This window comes from Notothenia rossii (assembly GCF_949606895.1).
Source record: "Notothenia rossii genome assembly, chromosome: 3".
Classification (NCBI taxonomy): Eukaryota; Metazoa; Chordata; class Actinopteri; order Perciformes; family Nototheniidae; genus Notothenia; species Notothenia rossii.
Genome location: NC_136901.1, coordinates 11,701,484 through 11,720,943, shown reverse-complemented (window position 1 = coordinate 11,720,943; position 19,460 = coordinate 11,701,484). Strand labels below are relative to the sequence as shown.

Below are 19,460 nucleotides of genomic sequence, written 5' to 3'. Positions count from 1 at the left end.
TTGACACATATATTGGTTTGCTTACTCTGTTTGAGTCGACGCGAGGCCTGGTTGTGTATGACGGAGGAGGCATGCTGAAGCCTTGAGGCACCAGATACTCGTCTGCATCCATCAGGTCGTTCAGGTCCTCTTCATCCAGAAGGCTCTGGAAGAACTTGCTGTCATTGGGGCTGGGGAGCTTCATGCGGTCATCCCCCTGAAAAGTAGAACAGTGAAACCATGTAGTTGACAACATCCGATTCTATATTGCACAAAAAAGTACCACAAAATGTCTCAGACGATCGAAATATGTTCATTCTGATATTACTACTGTCCCTTTAAAAGCCTTTGAGTGCTCTGACAGTGAGGTAAACCCACCTGGATGACAAGGTACCGCTGGGGGTCCCTGGCCATTCTGCAGAACTCAGCAGCCAGCTCCTTGAACTTGGGCCGGCTGTCTGCGTCAATCATCCAGCCTGAGGGAGAGAAAGACACTTATTTAGCAGTGGAAGACATACATGATTTGCATATGGACTAAAGAATTACCAAATTCCAAAAAGGGTATCTTATAATAGTCAATATATGATAGCTTCTGGTAGAAAACCACAATGCTGACACAAAAAGGGGAAAGGTCGCCACTTGGCTGAATGATGGGATGGTTCACTTTAGTTTTTGTCATTTTAAGACGGTTTAATGCAAGAATTTTACTTTTTGGTTGAAATGCAGCTTGCATTTTTAGTCCTCTAACTGCATTTCATCTGTGTCCCAAAATGACCCTGCCACACAGTAAAACTATTTGTCGATACAAAATTGAAAATGTTGGTTAATTGCCGTTAATTGTCTGGTAGATAAATACAAAAAAACAGTGGAGGAACAAGCATGATGTTTACCTAAACAAACTTTTAAGTGCCTTGCTTAAGGGCAACTTAGAGGTAGTTATTAAGCTGGACGAGTTAAGTGTTTCTCATTTTGATCTCCAGCCTACTTTGTCTCCCACAGCCGCAGTAAACACAGCAAAGCGCTGCAGGTGGAGAGAGGCCAGGTGGTGTCTCGGCTCAGATTGGGCAGTAAAGCAACCTGAGTTTCTGATTTACATATTGTACAACAGTGATGGCTGAAGTGGGGTCTGGCAGCCTCTAGCAACCTGACATGGAGGTATCATATCTCACCAGCAGGATATAATTGCTTCATTTTTCTACATTTCACTGGTAACCACATTGAGGGGATACAAAAATTCATCCCAAGCTAAAATGTATGCGGTGAAAAGGATGTTTTGATCTTATATCAGTTCTCCTCAAATGAACCGCAGACCTTCACTGTTGTCATTCCACCTGCCCGTCTGCACTCGGTTCATCTGATTCCCGCTTGCACCCCCCACGCAGGCACATTACCTTAAATGAGGTGCAATTACTCCGGCAATCAAACTGTATTTCATCTTTATTGGGGTGGCGCTGAGGCGTCGGGGCAGGCAGTGTGGCAGCGCAACAAATCACAAACAACGGCTCTCAGTCAACATGTAATTAGAATTAATGCGGCCAATGGCTTCCGTTTGGCTCTGCGTCAGGCCCCCCCCCCCCCCCCCCGCCTGACCCTCCTGCTGGTCTGACTCACTGGCTATCTCTGACCACTTAATATAAGTTCAAAGTGAAAGTAGCAATACTGAAGTCTAAAAATACTATGTTAGGGCTGCAGGATAGCTCAGTGGTTAAAGCTGACCACCCGTTTCACCTCTGTATCTCTCATAAAGGCACTCTCTTGCCCAAATAGTATCAACATATATTTTTAAAGTTACAATTAAAAGGCAAGCAATCAAAATGTTACCTTAGTAAAAGTACAACATCAGTGGGAACAGGTAAAAGTGGTCACAGTGTATTATATAGGTGTTGTTTTTTCGTATAAAGTAAGTAGAAGAAAATGAAAAGGCAAGGCAAGTTTATTTATATAGCACCTTTCAACACAAGTCAATTCAAAGTGCTTTACAAAAAATGAAAGACATTAAGAAAATAATGTCTTTTATGCTCAGGTAATGTAAAGTGCAAGTACTTAAACAAAATGTACTTAACCACAATACTTAAGTAAATTCCCTTGAAATCATTTCACCTATGTGTACGTGCTTTAAAATATGAACCTATATAGAAGTGGGTAAAAATGACAGCGAAAGGAAAATGATTGATATCAGCTACCAGGCTTGAATATTACAAATAAATCAGGAACACGTGGGGGCCCTAAAGCATGTTAAGTTAAGGGAATCCCTGTAACCTCAGCATTTGAATCATAATTGTTCAGACATTTAACATAGCACATACAATTTATTGTCCTCTTGCGGGAGGAATGAGTTGGCGTTGTTATTAGGGTAAGTGGCTGCAGGGCATGCTTCTGTGCTGTCAAAAGCCATTGGCATGACTGTTTCCATTTGGAAAAAGAAAAATTGGATATTATGACATTTCGGATCGGATTAACATTTTTCCGTCCGGGGAATAGGCTTTGATATGGATCTCCAAGCTGGATCGCATTGATACCTTTCAACACATTTGGCATTTTCTAATGCTCCAGCAGAATTTACAAGTTTCATTTCAATTTCAAGTAGAACGGATACAATATGTGTCCAATTAAAAATAACTTAAAGACAAGGGAAAACAAGTCATAAAGTTGATGTGTGGCCATATTTACGCGGACCAGCAGTAGACAGGAAGTGACTGAAATCCACCCCACCATAGTTGGGTTCAGTGTGGAGGAAACGGAGCGCCAAGCAGCCGATAGCTGGCAGATCTAATAGCATGGATTGGCAAGCACGCCTGGAGCGTTTCCTGGAAATATGGGAGGGGTGGATCCCTATACAGCCATGTTCACCAGAACCAGAATCCAGCCAGGGGAAGATGGGAGAATTTGTGACGGATGAATAAAAAGTGGGTTTTTGGATGAGTTCGGGGGCTACGGCTGGGGGGGAGGTGCAGCCGTCCAGATGGAGGATGACACCGACAAAGATGTTGCAGACCATAAAGCAGCCAGTTTTCCGAATTGTTTCCTCCTCTCTCCTCTTTACATACCCGCTTCCCTTCCAATGGGAGCCCCACAGCTCAGATAACCAGATGCATATTAAAAAATATGAACCCTACAACTCATCGGTGACACCTCAAAGCTGAGTTGGAGCGGTGGATAAACATGATTTAAAAATAAGATTATGTGCGCCACAAAACTCATTGAGTTAGAGTGTTGTTCGGAAACATTGCCTTTAACCCTTTAAAGCATCCATGCCAGCGGTTTTCAAAGTGTGAGGCCAGAGAGATTCAGGGGAGGCGCAGCTTGAGAAAAAAATAAGGAGAAAAAGACGAGTTAAGTGTCACTTGCACACTTTTTGGCTGTCTGCGGAGAACCGAGTTCCCCCACCTCGCCAAAAAGGCTGTAAAAGTGCTCATTCCCTTCACCTCCACCCAGGGGCGGACTGGCCATCTGTGTGTTCTGGAGAATCACCGAACGGCCGGTTCGGTTCGCTGACGGCCGGCACCGCCCTTTATTTTTTATGTTTTTAAACGGCATCATTTAAGTTGCGTTGACAGGCGACAGAGGTCCGTTCTGCGGGCCGTTGCCACGCAGCGAGGCTCCCCCCCCGTTGACAGTTCACTAGCGTGCTCTACCAATGTGTGTGGGCTGGGCCGGATGAGATTCCAGGGCTGATTTGTTGTCCCAGTCCGCTCCTGCCTCCACCTACCTGTGTGAGTGCGGGTTTTCTGCATTAACTTTACTCAAAAGCAAGTACCGGTCAAGGCTGCAGCCCGAGGATGATCCGCCTGTGCGCATCAAAGACGCAGACTCATTGTTCCCACTAAAGTAGGGGTGAGTGTAATAAGGAGGCAAAGTTGACATTCAGTGTGTTGCCGGGAGCATATAAGGATGTATCCACGATGTTGAAAATGTAAAAAAAAAAGAAGTTTAAAACATAAAGATAAAAAGGTTTTAAAAAGTTGTTGTTTAATGTTTTAAGGAGGTGACGCTACTCAGCCAATCAAATCGGTGCAGTCAGTGAGTCAGCACGATACATTCAACCACACACACAGAGACGAGACAAGAGGAGAGAAACACTCGGAGTCATTTCAAATGGCGTGCTCAAAAGAGAGAAAGGTAGACAGAGCATTTAATGACATGTTCTCTTACTGGGCCTCTTTGAAATGCAATTTAATACCCCTGCATTATAGCAACAACAATAATGTGCTCTGAGGGGAGGCTCACCTTCCCACACTTTGAAAACCCCTGATCTATGCTAAACTAGATTTGTTAATACAAAACATGAAATAACTTTGTAACTGCTTATTATAGAGACAGAATTTGAATTGGGACTGAACTGTGAGAATCTTAGCTTGTGAGCTTGTCGTCATGGCAAAATGAGTTCTAAATATAAGTTGAGATTGAGAATGGGCTGGGTCCGAGCAAATTACACCAATTTCCCTGTCCACATGTTTCACTTTTTTATTTCAAAATAGCCCAACCCTCAAAATTGATAGTTGATAGCGTGTCTCTCCTTGAAGAAATAGTACCATTTTCTTTCTTGCCGTGAGTTAGATTGAAAAGATTGATACCTCTCTGTCGTATCGCATCTCGTTTGTGAGTGTCTGTATCCGTTATTATGTAGTGTGCGTTTCCTCACATTTCACCATGACCATGTAGACATCTATGGTGCAAATTGGCGGCTGCGGCAGACGCTCCCCTTTCTCCAGGATGTCGGGGATTTCTCTCGTGGGGATGCCGTCGTACGGTTTGCCTCCGAATGTCATCAGCTCCCAGATGGTCACTCCTGGAGGACGTCGGGGAAAGGAAACAGGAAAACAAGAAAGATGGAGAAACGATATTAGAAGAAAGAAAACGGGGCAAAAATGGAAATTAAGAAAACGATGACACAACAAGGACCCACCATAACTCCACACGTCACTCTGATGGGTGAACTTCCTGTAGTGGATACATTCCAGAGCCATCCATTTAATGGGCATCTGAGGAGAGAGAAATACAGACACAAACATTTTAATATTGAAAAAGACAGAAAATCACACCTTCCATTATTTCCAATATTCGGCTCAACAGCTGACCTATCTTTTAATCTAGCGTTTGTGAGATATCGGAAAATCGACAAGCACATTTTGCTTTGTTCGATAATACTCAAGTACTGTGATTGATTCGCTCCAGTCCAACCCTGGGATCATCAATAGTGGGCGTACTTTTTTTTGCATTGGCCTCACACTATCTCCACGGTGTGGGAAATAGTAATAAAACGAGCCCTTTGACATTCCTCACAAGGGCAGTGGCACGCATCGCCATATCCTAACCAACATATGAACTCCATATTGACTGGAGGGAGGGGATCTCCAGCTGTAGAGCCCGCTGAACAAGGCAATTATCTGGGCTTTTGCACACACATGCTCACGATGGGTCATTTAGAATAAAGCCCCGCCTTCGACGTGTCTTCTCTTCAGGGGAAAACGATCAGGAAGAGGGGGAAGGAAATGCTTTGTGTTGCAACATCTCCCGACCTTTTTCATTTATTAAATATGTTTCACTCGCTTCAAATTCAACTACCACCGGCTCGATAGATGCAGCAAATGAACAAGCCAATTTAATAAAGGGAGTTGATCAGGACAATTTGCAAAGCAAGTCTCGAGCGAGGGAACAAGAAGGGGCTTCTGATTAATGTCGTCTCGGTCCCCAAACAAAACAAACTGATTGGAAAGTGTGGCGATGTTATTTGTTTGGATGGAGTGTTTCTAAGAGCTTTATTAGGGAGAGTTCAGCAGGCTGTGCTCGACCAAAAGACTTTCACTGCTTGGTAAACATTTTGCTCAGTGACACGTTAAATACATTTGTTTCTTTTTTGGTAATTAAGATATCTAGGTTGAAAACACCCAATGGGAAATAGGAAAATACATATGTTTTTCTTCATTTCTCCATTTATACTTGGTAGACAACAACGTATTTCAAATTAATGCTTAGTTTTTGCAATTAGACATACATAAATGTTAATAAAAGGTACATATATTGTGTTAATGGTTGTATTAAAGTGTTAGAGGGGACTGTTTACTGAGAATCTTTAGAGCTATCTCTATGCTTAAGGTCAGGTGAGAAAATGCCTGCCAAGAATGGATTTTGTATTCATTTAGCTGTCCCAGACATACTCTTAAAGCTCTGTGCAGTGAACAATTAACATTATGATAAGAATGGAAATAAGAGTATGAATATAAAAGATACATCGTGTAGGTACTGCTTCTGCTAAAATAATTATTTGAGTAGTTGGATCTAAGATTAAAGAAAAAACACATGTTGTGTTTTTAATGTGTGCCTCTCTAAGGCAAACTATTACATTTAATTAAAAAGTAAAAATAAAAATGCAATGGGAAATGTGCTTATCTTTGCATCTTGAAATTACAAATTATATTCAACTGCTTATGCAAAGAAATTGTCTGTATCTTAACAAAAGGACCGCAATATATAGTTTTAATACTTTGTATATACTTAGCACTTAAAAAAAAACCTCCCTGGTCACCAGCACTGGTAAACAGTAAACAGTACTGTATGTGTGTGCGCACACACACACACACACACACACACACACACACACACACACACACACACACACACACACACACACACACACACACACACACACACACACACACACACACACACACACACACACACACACACACACACACACACACACACACACACACACACACACACACACACACACACACACACACACACACACACACACACACACACAAAGGGCATGCTCACGCCTCCACTTACACCAACCTTGCCCCCGTCTGCGTTGTACTCCTTCTCGTCGGCGTCCAGCAGCCGCGCCAGGCCGAAGTCGGTGATCTTGATGTGATTGGGCGACTTCACCAGCACATTGCGGGCTGCCAGGTCTCTGTGGACCAGCCTCCTCTCCTCCAGGTACATCATCCCCTGAGAGAGGGCAGGAGAAAAGGTGAGGGGGACTATAAATCTTCTCATGAGGCCGTCTATCATTTCATATCCCGGTCTGAGATCGTCGATGCGCTAAATGTCAGCCCTAACGTCAAATTATTGTCATAACTGTCATCATCATTAACCGCACGCCCACGCGGACATTTAGATTCCATCTTTCATCGTTATCGTTGCCCATAAATGATACAGAGAATGTTAGGCAGCTTCCATGGCACGGCAGAGATATCAGAAATTCAAACTTTTGACATGTGAAACTCTTGAGTCACAGCTCGAAAGAAGAGAACAGAAAGAAACTCAAAGGTTTTTGAGAGGCAGAAATCTGACAAAACGTCAACATGCAGAGGATCCAGTGGCAGAAAAAGTCCTTATTAGATATGTGATAACACTTTCTATGACACATAACATACTCGTGAGTTTAGATCTGCTATAGAACTGCATGGTTATAGTCATAGACACACATACATATTCATAGTGCTTTGTAACCATCAACACAAATGATAGAACCTTATTGGGTCAGAATCATAATACTTCAATACTTGGCTTTTGAAAGGATCTTACTGCACTTTTAACATTCCCATAGTTGTTATCTCTTTATATTGCATTAAAACCACTGTTATGCATTATAATGTGATTAGAAATGACAAATTCAACCTATTTTGTGAGTGCTCCTATTGCATACATTTTATACTTAATTAGTATAATAATACATTTTAACTGCAATTAATATGAACGTATGCATGAAAACAATTAGAATCATAAATAATCCTTGCAAACAATACAGTATGATATTTCAGTTTATAAATCCTTCTGCAATGTGTTACGATCAATGTGAAAAGAACGACTGAAATATGTCAAACTAACATTATTCCGTGCTTTAAGTTGATTATAGTGTGAACAGATTTCTACAATGCCTCCTGATTCCTGCATGCTGAAAGATATATTTGAAAAGCTGCCAACACCAGATATTAAAGTGATATAGTGAAATATTAATGCAGGTGAAAGGACATCTTTCTCCCTGCAGTATCTGGACAGAGCAGCTTGTAAAACCACAGATCAAACAGAGACTGGCCGTGTCTCAGTGTGTCTCTCAGTGTGTCTCTCAGTGTGTCTCTCAGTGTGTAACATCAATCTCTACTCCTCGTAACATGTCCAACTACGGTGTAATCTTGTTCCGTCATAGCAGAGATTGTGTTTCTGACATGCCGCCTCCGTGTCCTCGATAACGGTGGGGCATTTTCAAGACAGCTGGGCAGGTGGAACAATAGATGTCCTTCCAATTTGTTAACGTTGATTATGAACACCCCGTGAGCAAGGCGAGCGACGGGGGAAAAACAACAAAGCCTTGAGCGGAGAGAATGGCTACTTTGCTCTGCAGCCTTAATTTGTTGCTCAATGGGCTGGATGGAGCAAGGTCTGTTTGACAGTCGCATAAAAACCCATTTGCAGCCATGCGAGACAGAGGTTTAGCTGCAAACACACATGGCTTCTTTTTTTCTCACCGAAGTGCTTTCATCATGCCTTCATGGGCACTGACACACGCTCACCTCCGTCTTTTGTGCTCATAGCTTTCCACAACTGCCGGATGAGCAGGCAAGGTTGGACCAACTGAAGTGTATCAGACTGGATCTTAAACAAGTGGATGCCATTTTTTCAAGACGATCAATAAAAGCACACAGAGAGGAGGAAGGCAGACGACGAAAAGATTTCAACCAAGGTCCACGCCTCCGAATCATTGTCCATTTACCACACGGTGAAAATACTTTTCATATATAAATAAATATCAGTGTGTGTGTGGGCACACAGCGAGGCACATTGTGTTGAAATGCTCCACCTCCTCCTCCTCTTCCTCGTCTCAAATAAATCGATAGCGCCGACGTTTGGCGCCATCATCCATCATTCGCTGGCCTCTTGGAGACAGACACACATGGAGACTGAGACCACCCAGAGACCACCCCCTACTCCAAAGAAAGACATATTTCACAGAGCGAAGTCTCGTAATATCTTTATCTGTCATTCCTTTTGCGTTGTCTTTCACTCTTTTTCCTATTTGTACCAGTGCAGGCACTTTCCCTCAACTTATTCCATTTCTTTCTTGGCCTAGATAAAATGTCAGAGCAAGGCCCCGAACACCTCGCAGATTGCTGAAAGAGTATTCAAAATAGATTACTTCTAGGGGGTTCGGGCAGGCGATCAATAACAATGCTGATTACAATAAGCCTGAAGAAGCCAGCGCCACGCAATATTTGTCCCCGATGTCAACGTCGAGAGGAATTAGGAATCAATGGTCCACACAGTCCATTAATACACTTCGACTTAAAGTGACAGGGCAATGAGGGGAGGCCATCGCACTGTCAGGGTGAATGTACAGCGGCCAATTAATTTCCAGCCACTGCGGGCGGTAAACACCAGCGTCCCGGAGGAGGATGTGGGGGCAGCCTCGGTTTTAGAGGGTCCCGCTGATCGTGCTGCTTTCACACTGCTTAAGAGAGGCAATCCCCGGAGTCCTGAGGTGTTTTCTAAATGGAATTGGATCATTTGTGATTACATAACTTGTGTGTTGTCGATGGCACAGGAAGTTGCAGGGGCAGTAATTAAACCTGCCACGTTTGGTAAACAACGTTCCTGCTTCATTAGAAATCGTACTTATTGGAGTCCACACAATATATCACTTTTGTACGATTGACAGGAAGAAGGAGCTTCACTGATTGGTTGCAAGGTTTTCTTACTCATGCTAATGCGTATTGGTCCTGTTGTGAATTGCAGATGAAGTTTTAGCTCCATTAGGTAAAACCAATGAAAGAGGAAACCTTTCTTTTGAGGTAGAATCCCGTTGTGCTTTCTCTCAGACATTACTTTTCTGTGTCGAGAGCGTTTGAGGCACTCCAAACTTTCCACTCAGCTGCGACATTCAGAGTTCAAAGTATACAGTATGTTTACGGCTGACCTTTAAAGGGCAGGATGATGCATGGGCTTATGTACACAAACGGAGGGAAAATGCATCATGTCTCTGTCACTTCTAGTTTCCTACTAAGTATAATAAAAACACTTTTAACTCTTATTAATGAAAAAACCTGTATGCACAACGGTAATGTGATTCATTGGCGTAACTAAAGATGTAACATATGATCCATTTCTTTGGCAGGTTTGCAGGCAGGACCAATCCGCACAAAGGCTCCGAAAGTTCATATCAGAGCCCTTAAGCACAGACTAAAGCTCCTGTGGACTTAACAGGAGGGCATATTAAAACCTGCGACATCGTGAGATCATGGTAACATTCTCTCAGAAGAAGTCCCTATGTCTTACGTTATTGAAAGAAAACCTATGACTTCTGTATGAAAGCTTAACATGTCATGGGAAAAGAGCTAAGGAGGCCTGAATCTTGTTGATCTTGTGTTCACTTCCCGTGTGAAACCAAATGTCACTAAATCATGTCACGTGACGACACCTCAAGGAGTCATCTTACTTTCCTAGCTAACATAACAAACTAGTTGTGTTAACTAACCCTAATTGCAAGGTTAACCACGTGTTTCATCGTGAACTTGGAAAACCTGCGTCATTTAAATTGTATTACGCGTTGGCACTTTGGAACAAAACTCACATTTTAATGTTGACATTATGTCAGATTCAGAAAGGCAACAGAAGCAGCAGCAGCTTTGAGTACAATTATTTGGTTCGGGGCCTGCATAAAATAGGAAAAACACGTACTTGAACCCCATATGAAAGGTCCCGTGGGAGCTTTGTGAGCCACATGCTACACTGGAGCATTAAGGTCAAGGACCCAGCAGCACTGTTGCCCATCCAAAATGACGGCAGGGTATGTTTTAAGCCCTCAGAGCATGAAGTGCTACCATGCGAGTGTGAAATATAACACTTTGGTTTTTAACATTGCACTTTATGGAACTTTTGAACAGCTGTTCAGCTAAGACCTTTGCAAGAGTCACAGCATGCTTTAGGACAAGTCAGCAGCACTGTCACCCATGGGCAAAAATAGTTTCACAAGCACATTTCTTCATGTGATAGCCATCTTTACATCTGTTCACATTCTTCGTGGTTTACCCCTCTCTGCTGTTGTGCTGTTGCCTCAGAGAAAAATGGATCAGGCATTTAATTGCTATTTTCAAGTTCAGTCAAATAAATCGAGAGAGGATGCGGTTTGTTTTTTTGTTCTCTGTAGTTTATCCTCGTCTGACCCGACACAGGCGGGATAATATCAATGTTCTTTAAAACACAGAGGTCTTTTTTCATCTCAGTGGAGCCCTGGATTGTTTACAGGGATTAAAAGTGTTCTGAAGCACGCAGCAGACCGGGTCACGGCTGGTCTGTGACCCATTAGCACCTCCTCGCAAGCAGGGAAAAAAGGAGGACTAGAGATCTGAGTCTTCGGCAATGGAGGAAAACAAGAGGATGACGCCAAGCATGAATAAAAGAGTAGAGTGGTGTGGAACTGCGGGGAGCAGTAAACCCCAGCGGGGGGGGAGAGATGCTGTGGAATAAAAGATGCTGGGTATAAAGGGGAGCAGTTGGAAGGTAAGTGGAGAAACAGGAGGACGGACATGCTGGAGTACAGCAGGTTAGAAATTCAACTTCCAATGTTTGTCTGTGATATCGACAGCATTACCTATACACTGACGGGGAATCATTATTAAGCATGTCTGCGTTGGTTGCCAGGCAACATGCTTTTAGAGGAAGCATCAATGGTAAATTGACACAAACATCCATGAGCTCATTTAATGAGGAATTCATGTCAGGAAACGACGGCATGCTGGGTTTCCTACAGAAGGTGAGTTGGCTGTTTCCGGAGGGAGCGATAAGAGCGCCACATGTGGTGCACCCACCCCCATCTCCTGGCAAACCCCACCCAATGGGCGAAGAAGCAGCAACAATGTGAGCAATAAGGGTGTCCGAGAGCGGGGGACTGGGCCCGGTGCGATAAGGAACCACAATGGTGGTGCATTTGGTCGTCCGTCACATGGTGTGTGCTGCACGCGAGATAGACTGGAAGCTGTTCCCACCGAGCTGGCAGTCTCAAGAGCACGTATGAAAAAAATGTGTGTTAAAGAAAAGAGGGGAAAATCGAAGAATCCACAAGTCAATGTCCACATGCACCTCTCTTTAATCATGTTTATATCCACACAAATGTACTTCTAAAGCGTTGAAATCACTTTGCACCACGGTTCGGCACGTAGCAATTTGCAAAAGAAAAAGAGGCGAGGAAAAAAAAAAACAAGAAGCTATGCCAAGGTGGTGTACAGTTGTGGGTTATCTCCGCGGAAACCAATAAGCCGCAAAGTGCGTCAGCGGATGGTTTGGATGGTTAATGAACGATCCAGGTGAATGTGACATGATGTGACATATACCCATAACGACAGCTCAGCGGTGGCGCAGCAGTCGGGGTGAAGGCCCATTTACTCCGCATTCAGCCGTTCTCTGGAAGCACAGTGCAGGAAAAAATGCACCGATTTATCAACCTGAGCCGAGTGTGTTTAGGAGTGTGTGAGCATCTGTGTGCACCTGTGAGAGTGCGGGGCGTGTACAGAGGGAGAGGGGGAGATTCCTTCAGTGGGAGAGGTACTTTAGAACAATGGGCCTCATTTACCAGGATGTTTCATTCAAGTTGATCCAAATGAGCAGGTTGCTGATTGCCATATAAGGGCAGAACATACAAAGGTTGATAGATTTGAGTCAGGGTTGAACTTCCAAAATGGCCGTTAACCAGTTTTGTGATGTCCCACTGATATTCGACCTGGTAATCCATGAGTCTAATTGGACGTTTGCGCCAGATTTGAAGATTTTCCCTTTTAAGAGTTCTTGAGGTATCTCACTCTCAACAAGATGATGGTGGGGAGGTCACAGTGATATTGATCTTTTACCCTCAAACTCTGGTCAGTTCTTTTTTGAGTCAAGTGGAAGTTAGTGCCACATTTTAAGAAATGTCCCCCAGGCAATTCCACGTCTACGATAATTGGCCGGACTCCTGACCTAAAGGCCCTAATGGTTTGAAAGCTAATGAAAAGATAATGAATTCATTTCTTTTTCTAAATAGAATTGAACTGAAAGCAATTATTTTCCCAAACACGTCAGCTTTAAGTTGTTTTTAAGTGTTCTTCTGAGAGTGCATCGTGGTTTAATAACAGATCTCTTCTTAAGAACGTTTGGGGAATTACGCCCAATTTTGGAACTTGTTGCCGCTTGATGTCTTCGTCTTTTGCTTCCGTTCTTAATTACCTACAATTCAAGAGAGGGAACTAAATGTAAAATGATCTAAGCTCTGTCGCCATGATCACAACTCCCCTGTGGGACAAAAAGATCCCTCCAAAATGTCACTGTGCAGGCAATAAAAGACCGCTGCTGGCACATTTACATGAGCAAATGTCAATACTTTTTGGGCTGTTGCAGTGGAATTACAGAAGGGGAAACTTTTTGATCAGTGAAGTTTGAGGAAAGACGTAGCTTGAATCCATCTCATATGAAGACAAAGCACTTCTTGCTTTCAGATCAATATTTAGCGGCAACACAAGATGACATGTGCAGCCATGCGGCTAAATCTCCTTGCCGGGTGATGGCACTATCGAAGTATCAATTAATGCCGGTAAGATTGAGACCTTGTGACGTTTAAAATAGCCTATAGGCAGCGCTAATGATGGGTTACAGTGACAGCACAGCGGCCTCTGCGTTCGGCAGGTGAAGCAAACAGAGAGTAATTGAGAGAAGAAAAAGGACAGAAGATCTGATCCTTATTTCATTCCACCGAGCACGAAGCTATACTCTAAGCCGTCACACCCACGTCTATACATTGTTCGATATACTTGATGAGAAGTTGTGTTTTTAATCACAGCAAGAAGCCGTTGGCGTTGATTCAAACTTCTAAAGTGGAAATGTGGACATACACTCGTGAGTAAACACAGTTGTTTGGATGTTTGAGTGCTTATACAAATCATGTGCATTCAAACACGATTGCATTATGCGCAAACACGCACATGTTTTCTTTTTATACTGCCGTCTACTTCCAGAAAATGACTACTTTAGTAAATCCAGCTGAGTTAGTTTTATTAAAATGACATATGTAATTTGTATAGCACCTTTAATGCAAGTGCAGTTAAAAGTGGTATACCGATGCCTGAGACAACAAGTACAAAATAATAGAAAATATTTTTAAAAAATCAGCAATTTGAAAGATTAAGACTATAAACCAAGATAATAAAATAAAAAATAATATAATACAAATCTGTTATTACAGTAAAAGTGCTAACACAGCAGTAAATACAAACTTGATTAATAAAAAAAAATGTAATAATGTGAAAACGTACAATTAAATACTTGAATAAATGATGAGTCCATGATTATTAGGTAGGTATTGTTATTGAAGTTTTAACAATACGTTTTATGAACAGATTTCAAAAACGTATGCAGAGTTGCAGGAGAATCCACGCAAATGTCCGTCTCCCACTCTCATCTGGGAGCGTGTATATGCCTGTGTCTAATGAGACTCAGCTCAGGCCTCATGAGTAATAGGTGTGTATGGAGAGAGGTGACCGATGCAATCAGGCCTCCCTACCCCGTGGATCTGGCAGACAAATCCCTCCCCTTATGCATCCTTGAGCACTGCTGATCCTTACAGATAATTAGAAAGACCCGGGGGGCTTATCCCCTCCGCCGCCAACTCTTCACAGTCTACCTCCACCCTCATTTTGGTGCATCAGCAAGGACATGTTCGGGGAGGGGTCCATGTGTGTGCATTGGAGGATGGGGAAATCTGCTCAGAATGCACATTAGTTGGTTTTGTTTCACACTGTTTGGTAACCACGGCGTGATGTGTTTCCCTGACAAGCTCTGAGATGCAAAGAATTGTGGGACTGCAATATTAATGAAGCCCCTGGGAAATGAATTGCTGAACATGGACACGGCATGGAGGCTGCTGACTGTATTAAATTCACCGTAACTTGATAATTTGTAACAGAAGAAAAAGTAAAAGGATCATTGACTACAATGTTCTTAACCGACAATGGTGAACACGATCGAGACATGATTAATTCATTTGTGATTATTATGCTGTCTCTTTTTGTTTGGCCCTGACTTCCATTGTATCTTGTCTCTATGTGCATGGATTTGAGAGACTGTTTAAAATAAAGCAAAAAGACTAGGAAAAACCTTAGAAAAAAACAACAAACAAGGCAGCTCAGCCAGAGAGTACACAAGGTCTTTTTTTTACAGTCAAAGTATTCCTTCAGATGAGAAAAAAACAACTCCATATACTAACTCAAATGCCTCGCGGCAACTTTGGTGGTTTCATTTCAAACCAACATGGACAACTTTAATTCCACAGTTCCATCTGATATGTAAACTTCATCTACTGAAGCTCTGGAAGCAGATAGTAAGAAGACTTTGAGTTTGAATTATTAACATTAGCAAATTCAAGACACTTTTATGGAAACTATATTTTAGTATTTCTGCAACAAAATAGGTTTAACAAACCAAGTGGGTGACAAACATGTACTTAAACTAAGATAAAGTACAAGCCACCCAAAATGGCGTTAAACCTGAGGATATCATTTGGCCAAAAGTACACACATTAAAACGATAGTTCTAACATACAATGGCGCGCCTCAGAAAACACACATTCAACATGTTAATAATAAACAGGCGGATCTGTTTGCTTCTCATCCATTAACAGGAATATAAACTAACACTGTTGGCAGGAGTCATTTTACTGTGTCAGTCCATAATCATAATTGTTTTCATCGCTCTATAGACAATTGTTCCTGTTGAAACACCTTCTATTCACATCAACATGATGGAGACGAGCACTGATCTCTGAACTCTAGTATGTTGTCTTAATATAGTTGTATATGTAAATATATAACATGTTTAATAGTCTTCTTACAAGCAAGATCCAAGTAGATATGCTTTATGAGTGTCTCTTGGGGCTTCCCACGGGAGGGAGCTAACAGGCAGTGCTTTTCAATGAGGTATAAAGATGTGAGGGCTATATATGCAAAACAAAGATGTGTTCTACTAACTCCTTGGGATACCAAACGGAGCATGGAGAACTTTTAGGAAGCACACAAAGGAAAGCCTGCTCAAATAGCATGAGACATAGACACAGACAGATATATTTGAGCCGGTTGCTGTTACATAAAGCTAATGTATCGCCCTAGCAAACAATACATACATATCACAAGGGTACAATATCAGAACATATTTCAACATGGGTTTAAATGTCTAAATACACATGTCCAAGCCTGCATGCAGTCCATTGAGACGTCCCTCTTATCGAGATGGGATAACATGAGCAAGGAGAAGAAGGTGATTTGATTCAAGGCAAAGACTGAAATCCATCCTTCAATGAGGGAGGAAAATATGAAGGATGTGTGCTGAGGGAGGCAGGGAGAGAGATAGTGCAGGAGGGGAATGAAGTGTTAAGGCTTGGCTAATGAGAACAGGCGAGATGTGTTTGCTCAGCACAGAGCAGCGTATGCAGGGAAGCCAATGACACAGAGGGCTCCACGCTAAGCTTGACCAGATTGGATCTCCAGTCATCGGGTGGCATCTCCGGGGAGCCACTTCGGGATGCAAATCTGAGCACACACTCTGATGTGCGAGCGTACATGTTGATGTGTCCCCACAAGAATATAAACACATGGCTGAGCACACATGGGGCCAAAGATTGGGAGACACATTTAAGAAGTGCACAGATTTGACTTTCCCTGACTAAGCAATTGAAAAAAGAAGTGTGTGTGTTTATGAGAGTGTTTTTTTGACTGTATGTGCTTTTCCATGCACATAGCCCGAAGCATGTACTGTCCATTTTAATGATGTTGCCATGGTTTTTGTACACCAAGAGGAAACCTTTTCTCAACATGTAAGCAAATGTGTCAGCGCCTATTTATTACCCTTAGGAAGCGATTTTCTAATTGGTTAATGCTCCACTGTTTGTAAAATACAGCATGTTGTAAAAGGTGGAGTTTTAATTAAAGTAGACCATATTGCACATTTTTGATAGAGGAGTGGGCCTACAGTTGTTTGTGGATCTTTGTGTTTTCTTTCAAACTGTGTTCTTACTTTTCAAAGTTTTTTGTTTTCGTCGTAGTTCAGCGTAGGGCTGCACGATTTTGGGAAAAAATCTAATTGTGATTTTTCAGACGAATATTGCGATTGCGATTTGAATTGCGATATTTGTTTTTAATCGACCCAACGTAAGTTTATTGTAAAATGCGGCCATAACTCCGGCTAGGAAGGTTGTATCAACGTGCTCCCGTCTCTAGCACCCCCGCAGCCCGAGCTACGAGTGAAAGAACTAAACTTACATGAAACATCCGTTGGGTTGCTTTAAAGTCAAGCTTCAGTTTAAGATTCACCCTGTAATAGAAACATGTGATGGAGCATTACTAACTTGACTCAGATGGTTTGTTTCACCAGACCATCTAGGAAAGCTCCATTGGAAGCCATTTGGAAAGGGCAGGCACTTTCAAAAATACTTGGCAGGTGATTGGATCAATCTTTCTATCACCTTCTATCATGGGCCACTTCTGATTGGTTAACAATGGCTGGTACATGTGGAGCACAGCACTTCTGATTGGTGTGGATGACTGACACACAAGAAGAAAAAATTGTAAAAAAATTGTAGAAAAGAAACGTTAAAAAAAATCGCAGACTTTGCGATTTGATAATAGCATCATTTAATATCGCGATATCGATTTAAAATTGATTAATCGTTCAGCCCTAGACTTCAGCGACCTATGATTTAAAAACAAAAAAAACAGAATTGCAACGACTAAAATCCAATATGGCGCTGGCCAAGATGTAACTGTAGTCCACAAACTAATAGGTGACATCACACATGCTTCCAAACATGTTTCAAAATAGTACAGGATTGAGCTGGAGAAATGATCTGAGGTGAATTTGTAAAACCGTGCCAAGATTGAAGAGTGCTACTTGAGGGATTCTAACGTCAGTCCAACGTTCGCCAGTGGGTGTGCTTATACCGACCCCTTCACTGCTCACCAACAAAATGTTAGTATGTGGCCTAGATTCAAGCCTCCATCAAGGCGCCATCCCCCCACAAACCAATCAAGACCCATGTCCAGCCGGGGCTACACTGCCAAAGACAATCATTTCACCGGCAGGACAGCGACTTCCATTATACTGAGCCTGAGGAGAGACTGTGAGAGGAGGACGGAGGGAGAGAGAAAGTTAGACTGGAGGAGATGAGAGCCAAATTAAAAGACTCCCGTAGCCTCGCATACACTCAGTTCCGATCCCATATTTAATTCAGTGATTGATTTGTTCATTAAAATACATCCCAAACCTAATTATACCATTAATAATCCAAAACCTAATGAAAAAAAGATGCTGTGTATGTGTGTGTGAGAGGACGAGTGTGAGAAAGAGAAGGGGAAAACGAGAGAATCAGTTAGTGAGTGATGAAGAGAAGATGGAGACAAGAGGGAGATGCAGACAGAGACATAAATACGAGAACGGGGTCATTCAAAAAAGAGCTAGTGTTCTACAACTGAACAAACATTTGCACACAAACACATACAGGGTCACTTCAGGGTATGTGGAAGGAGATCTAGGGTGAACTTTGCCCTTTGTGAGCCCAAGCACATGGCCACCATGGTAACGGAGAATAGACAGATTTAAAGACATGTTTAAAATCGAGTAGAGGAAAGACAAGGGAGGGATAAAGCTGAATGGGTAGACAGTAGACGAATAGTAAGAAAAGGATTTGAAAGAGAAGGAAGACATAAAAGATGAAGCAAGGAAAGGAAAGGATATGAAATAAAGATTGTAGGAGAGGTGAAGAAAGGACAATGAGGAAACTAAATAAAGGAAAGGACACCAACAGGAAGAAGTAAAAAGGGACGTAGAAAAAAAGGAAAAGAATGATGGAGACTAATAAATTAGAAGCCATTCACACAGATCTAAAGAGACCTCTGTGTGTGTCCAGTGTAATGTGTGTTAAAGCATGTGTGCGCCGTTGTGCGAGCGTCACTCATTGTGTGTGTGTGGCGGTGAGAGCGGGGCAGCCCTGAGTGTGGCTGGAGATTAATGGGGGCCATTATCTCAATGCCCAAAACACTCAGTGATGAAGAGTCACTGCCTGGCGACAGGCCTCGGCCAATCAATTTGCGGCGCAGCGGTCACCTGCCCGGGTCAGCACCCACACACGGGCGCTGTTCGTGCTGTTGTTGTGGCGATGGTTGGGGGGGAAATGGCAAATTGCCACCACATTATGGTGAAACAGTACATGTAATCTATTTAGGCGCTGTCTTGAGGTATTCACTGGTTCCACTGTGCAATAGTCCTTAGCTATAGGAGACATTTCAGAAGTAGGTATTTCCCTTTTTGTGTCAAACATTATCAGGCTACACTTGCTTCAATTACATATCCTGAATTAATTGTGTTGACATTCTTTAATTCACTTCGGGATATGCTGTGTGGTCACGATTAGAAGGTTTACCATGTCTCGCTATGGAAGAGTGCAAGTATTAGCAGCAAAGTATATA

The 19,460-nt window shown here is 42.5% G+C and overlaps 1 protein-coding gene across 6 annotated transcripts in view; it reads right to left on the bottom strand.

Moving 5' to 3' along the window:
• LOC307032375 (receptor tyrosine-protein kinase erbB-4) overlaps positions 1-19,460 on the bottom strand; it is a 237,893-nt gene that overhangs the window by 8,805 nt on the left and 209,628 nt on the right. For 4 of the 6 annotated variants that reach the window (XM_079670293.1, XM_079670292.1, XM_079670288.1 and 1 more), the window contains 5 exons: positions 6,772-6,933; positions 4,886-4,961; positions 4,622-4,768; positions 358-455; positions 26-196 (listed from right to left, as the gene is read on the bottom strand). In XM_079670293.1, the coding sequence (XP_079526419.1) occupies positions 26-196; positions 358-455; positions 4,622-4,768; positions 4,886-4,961; positions 6,772-6,933 (654 nt within the window). The remainder of the gene's footprint in view (positions 1-25; positions 197-357; positions 456-4,621; positions 4,769-4,885; positions 4,962-6,771; positions 6,934-19,460) is intronic. The other 2 variants (XM_079670290.1, XM_079670291.1) reach the window with 1 other exon arrangement.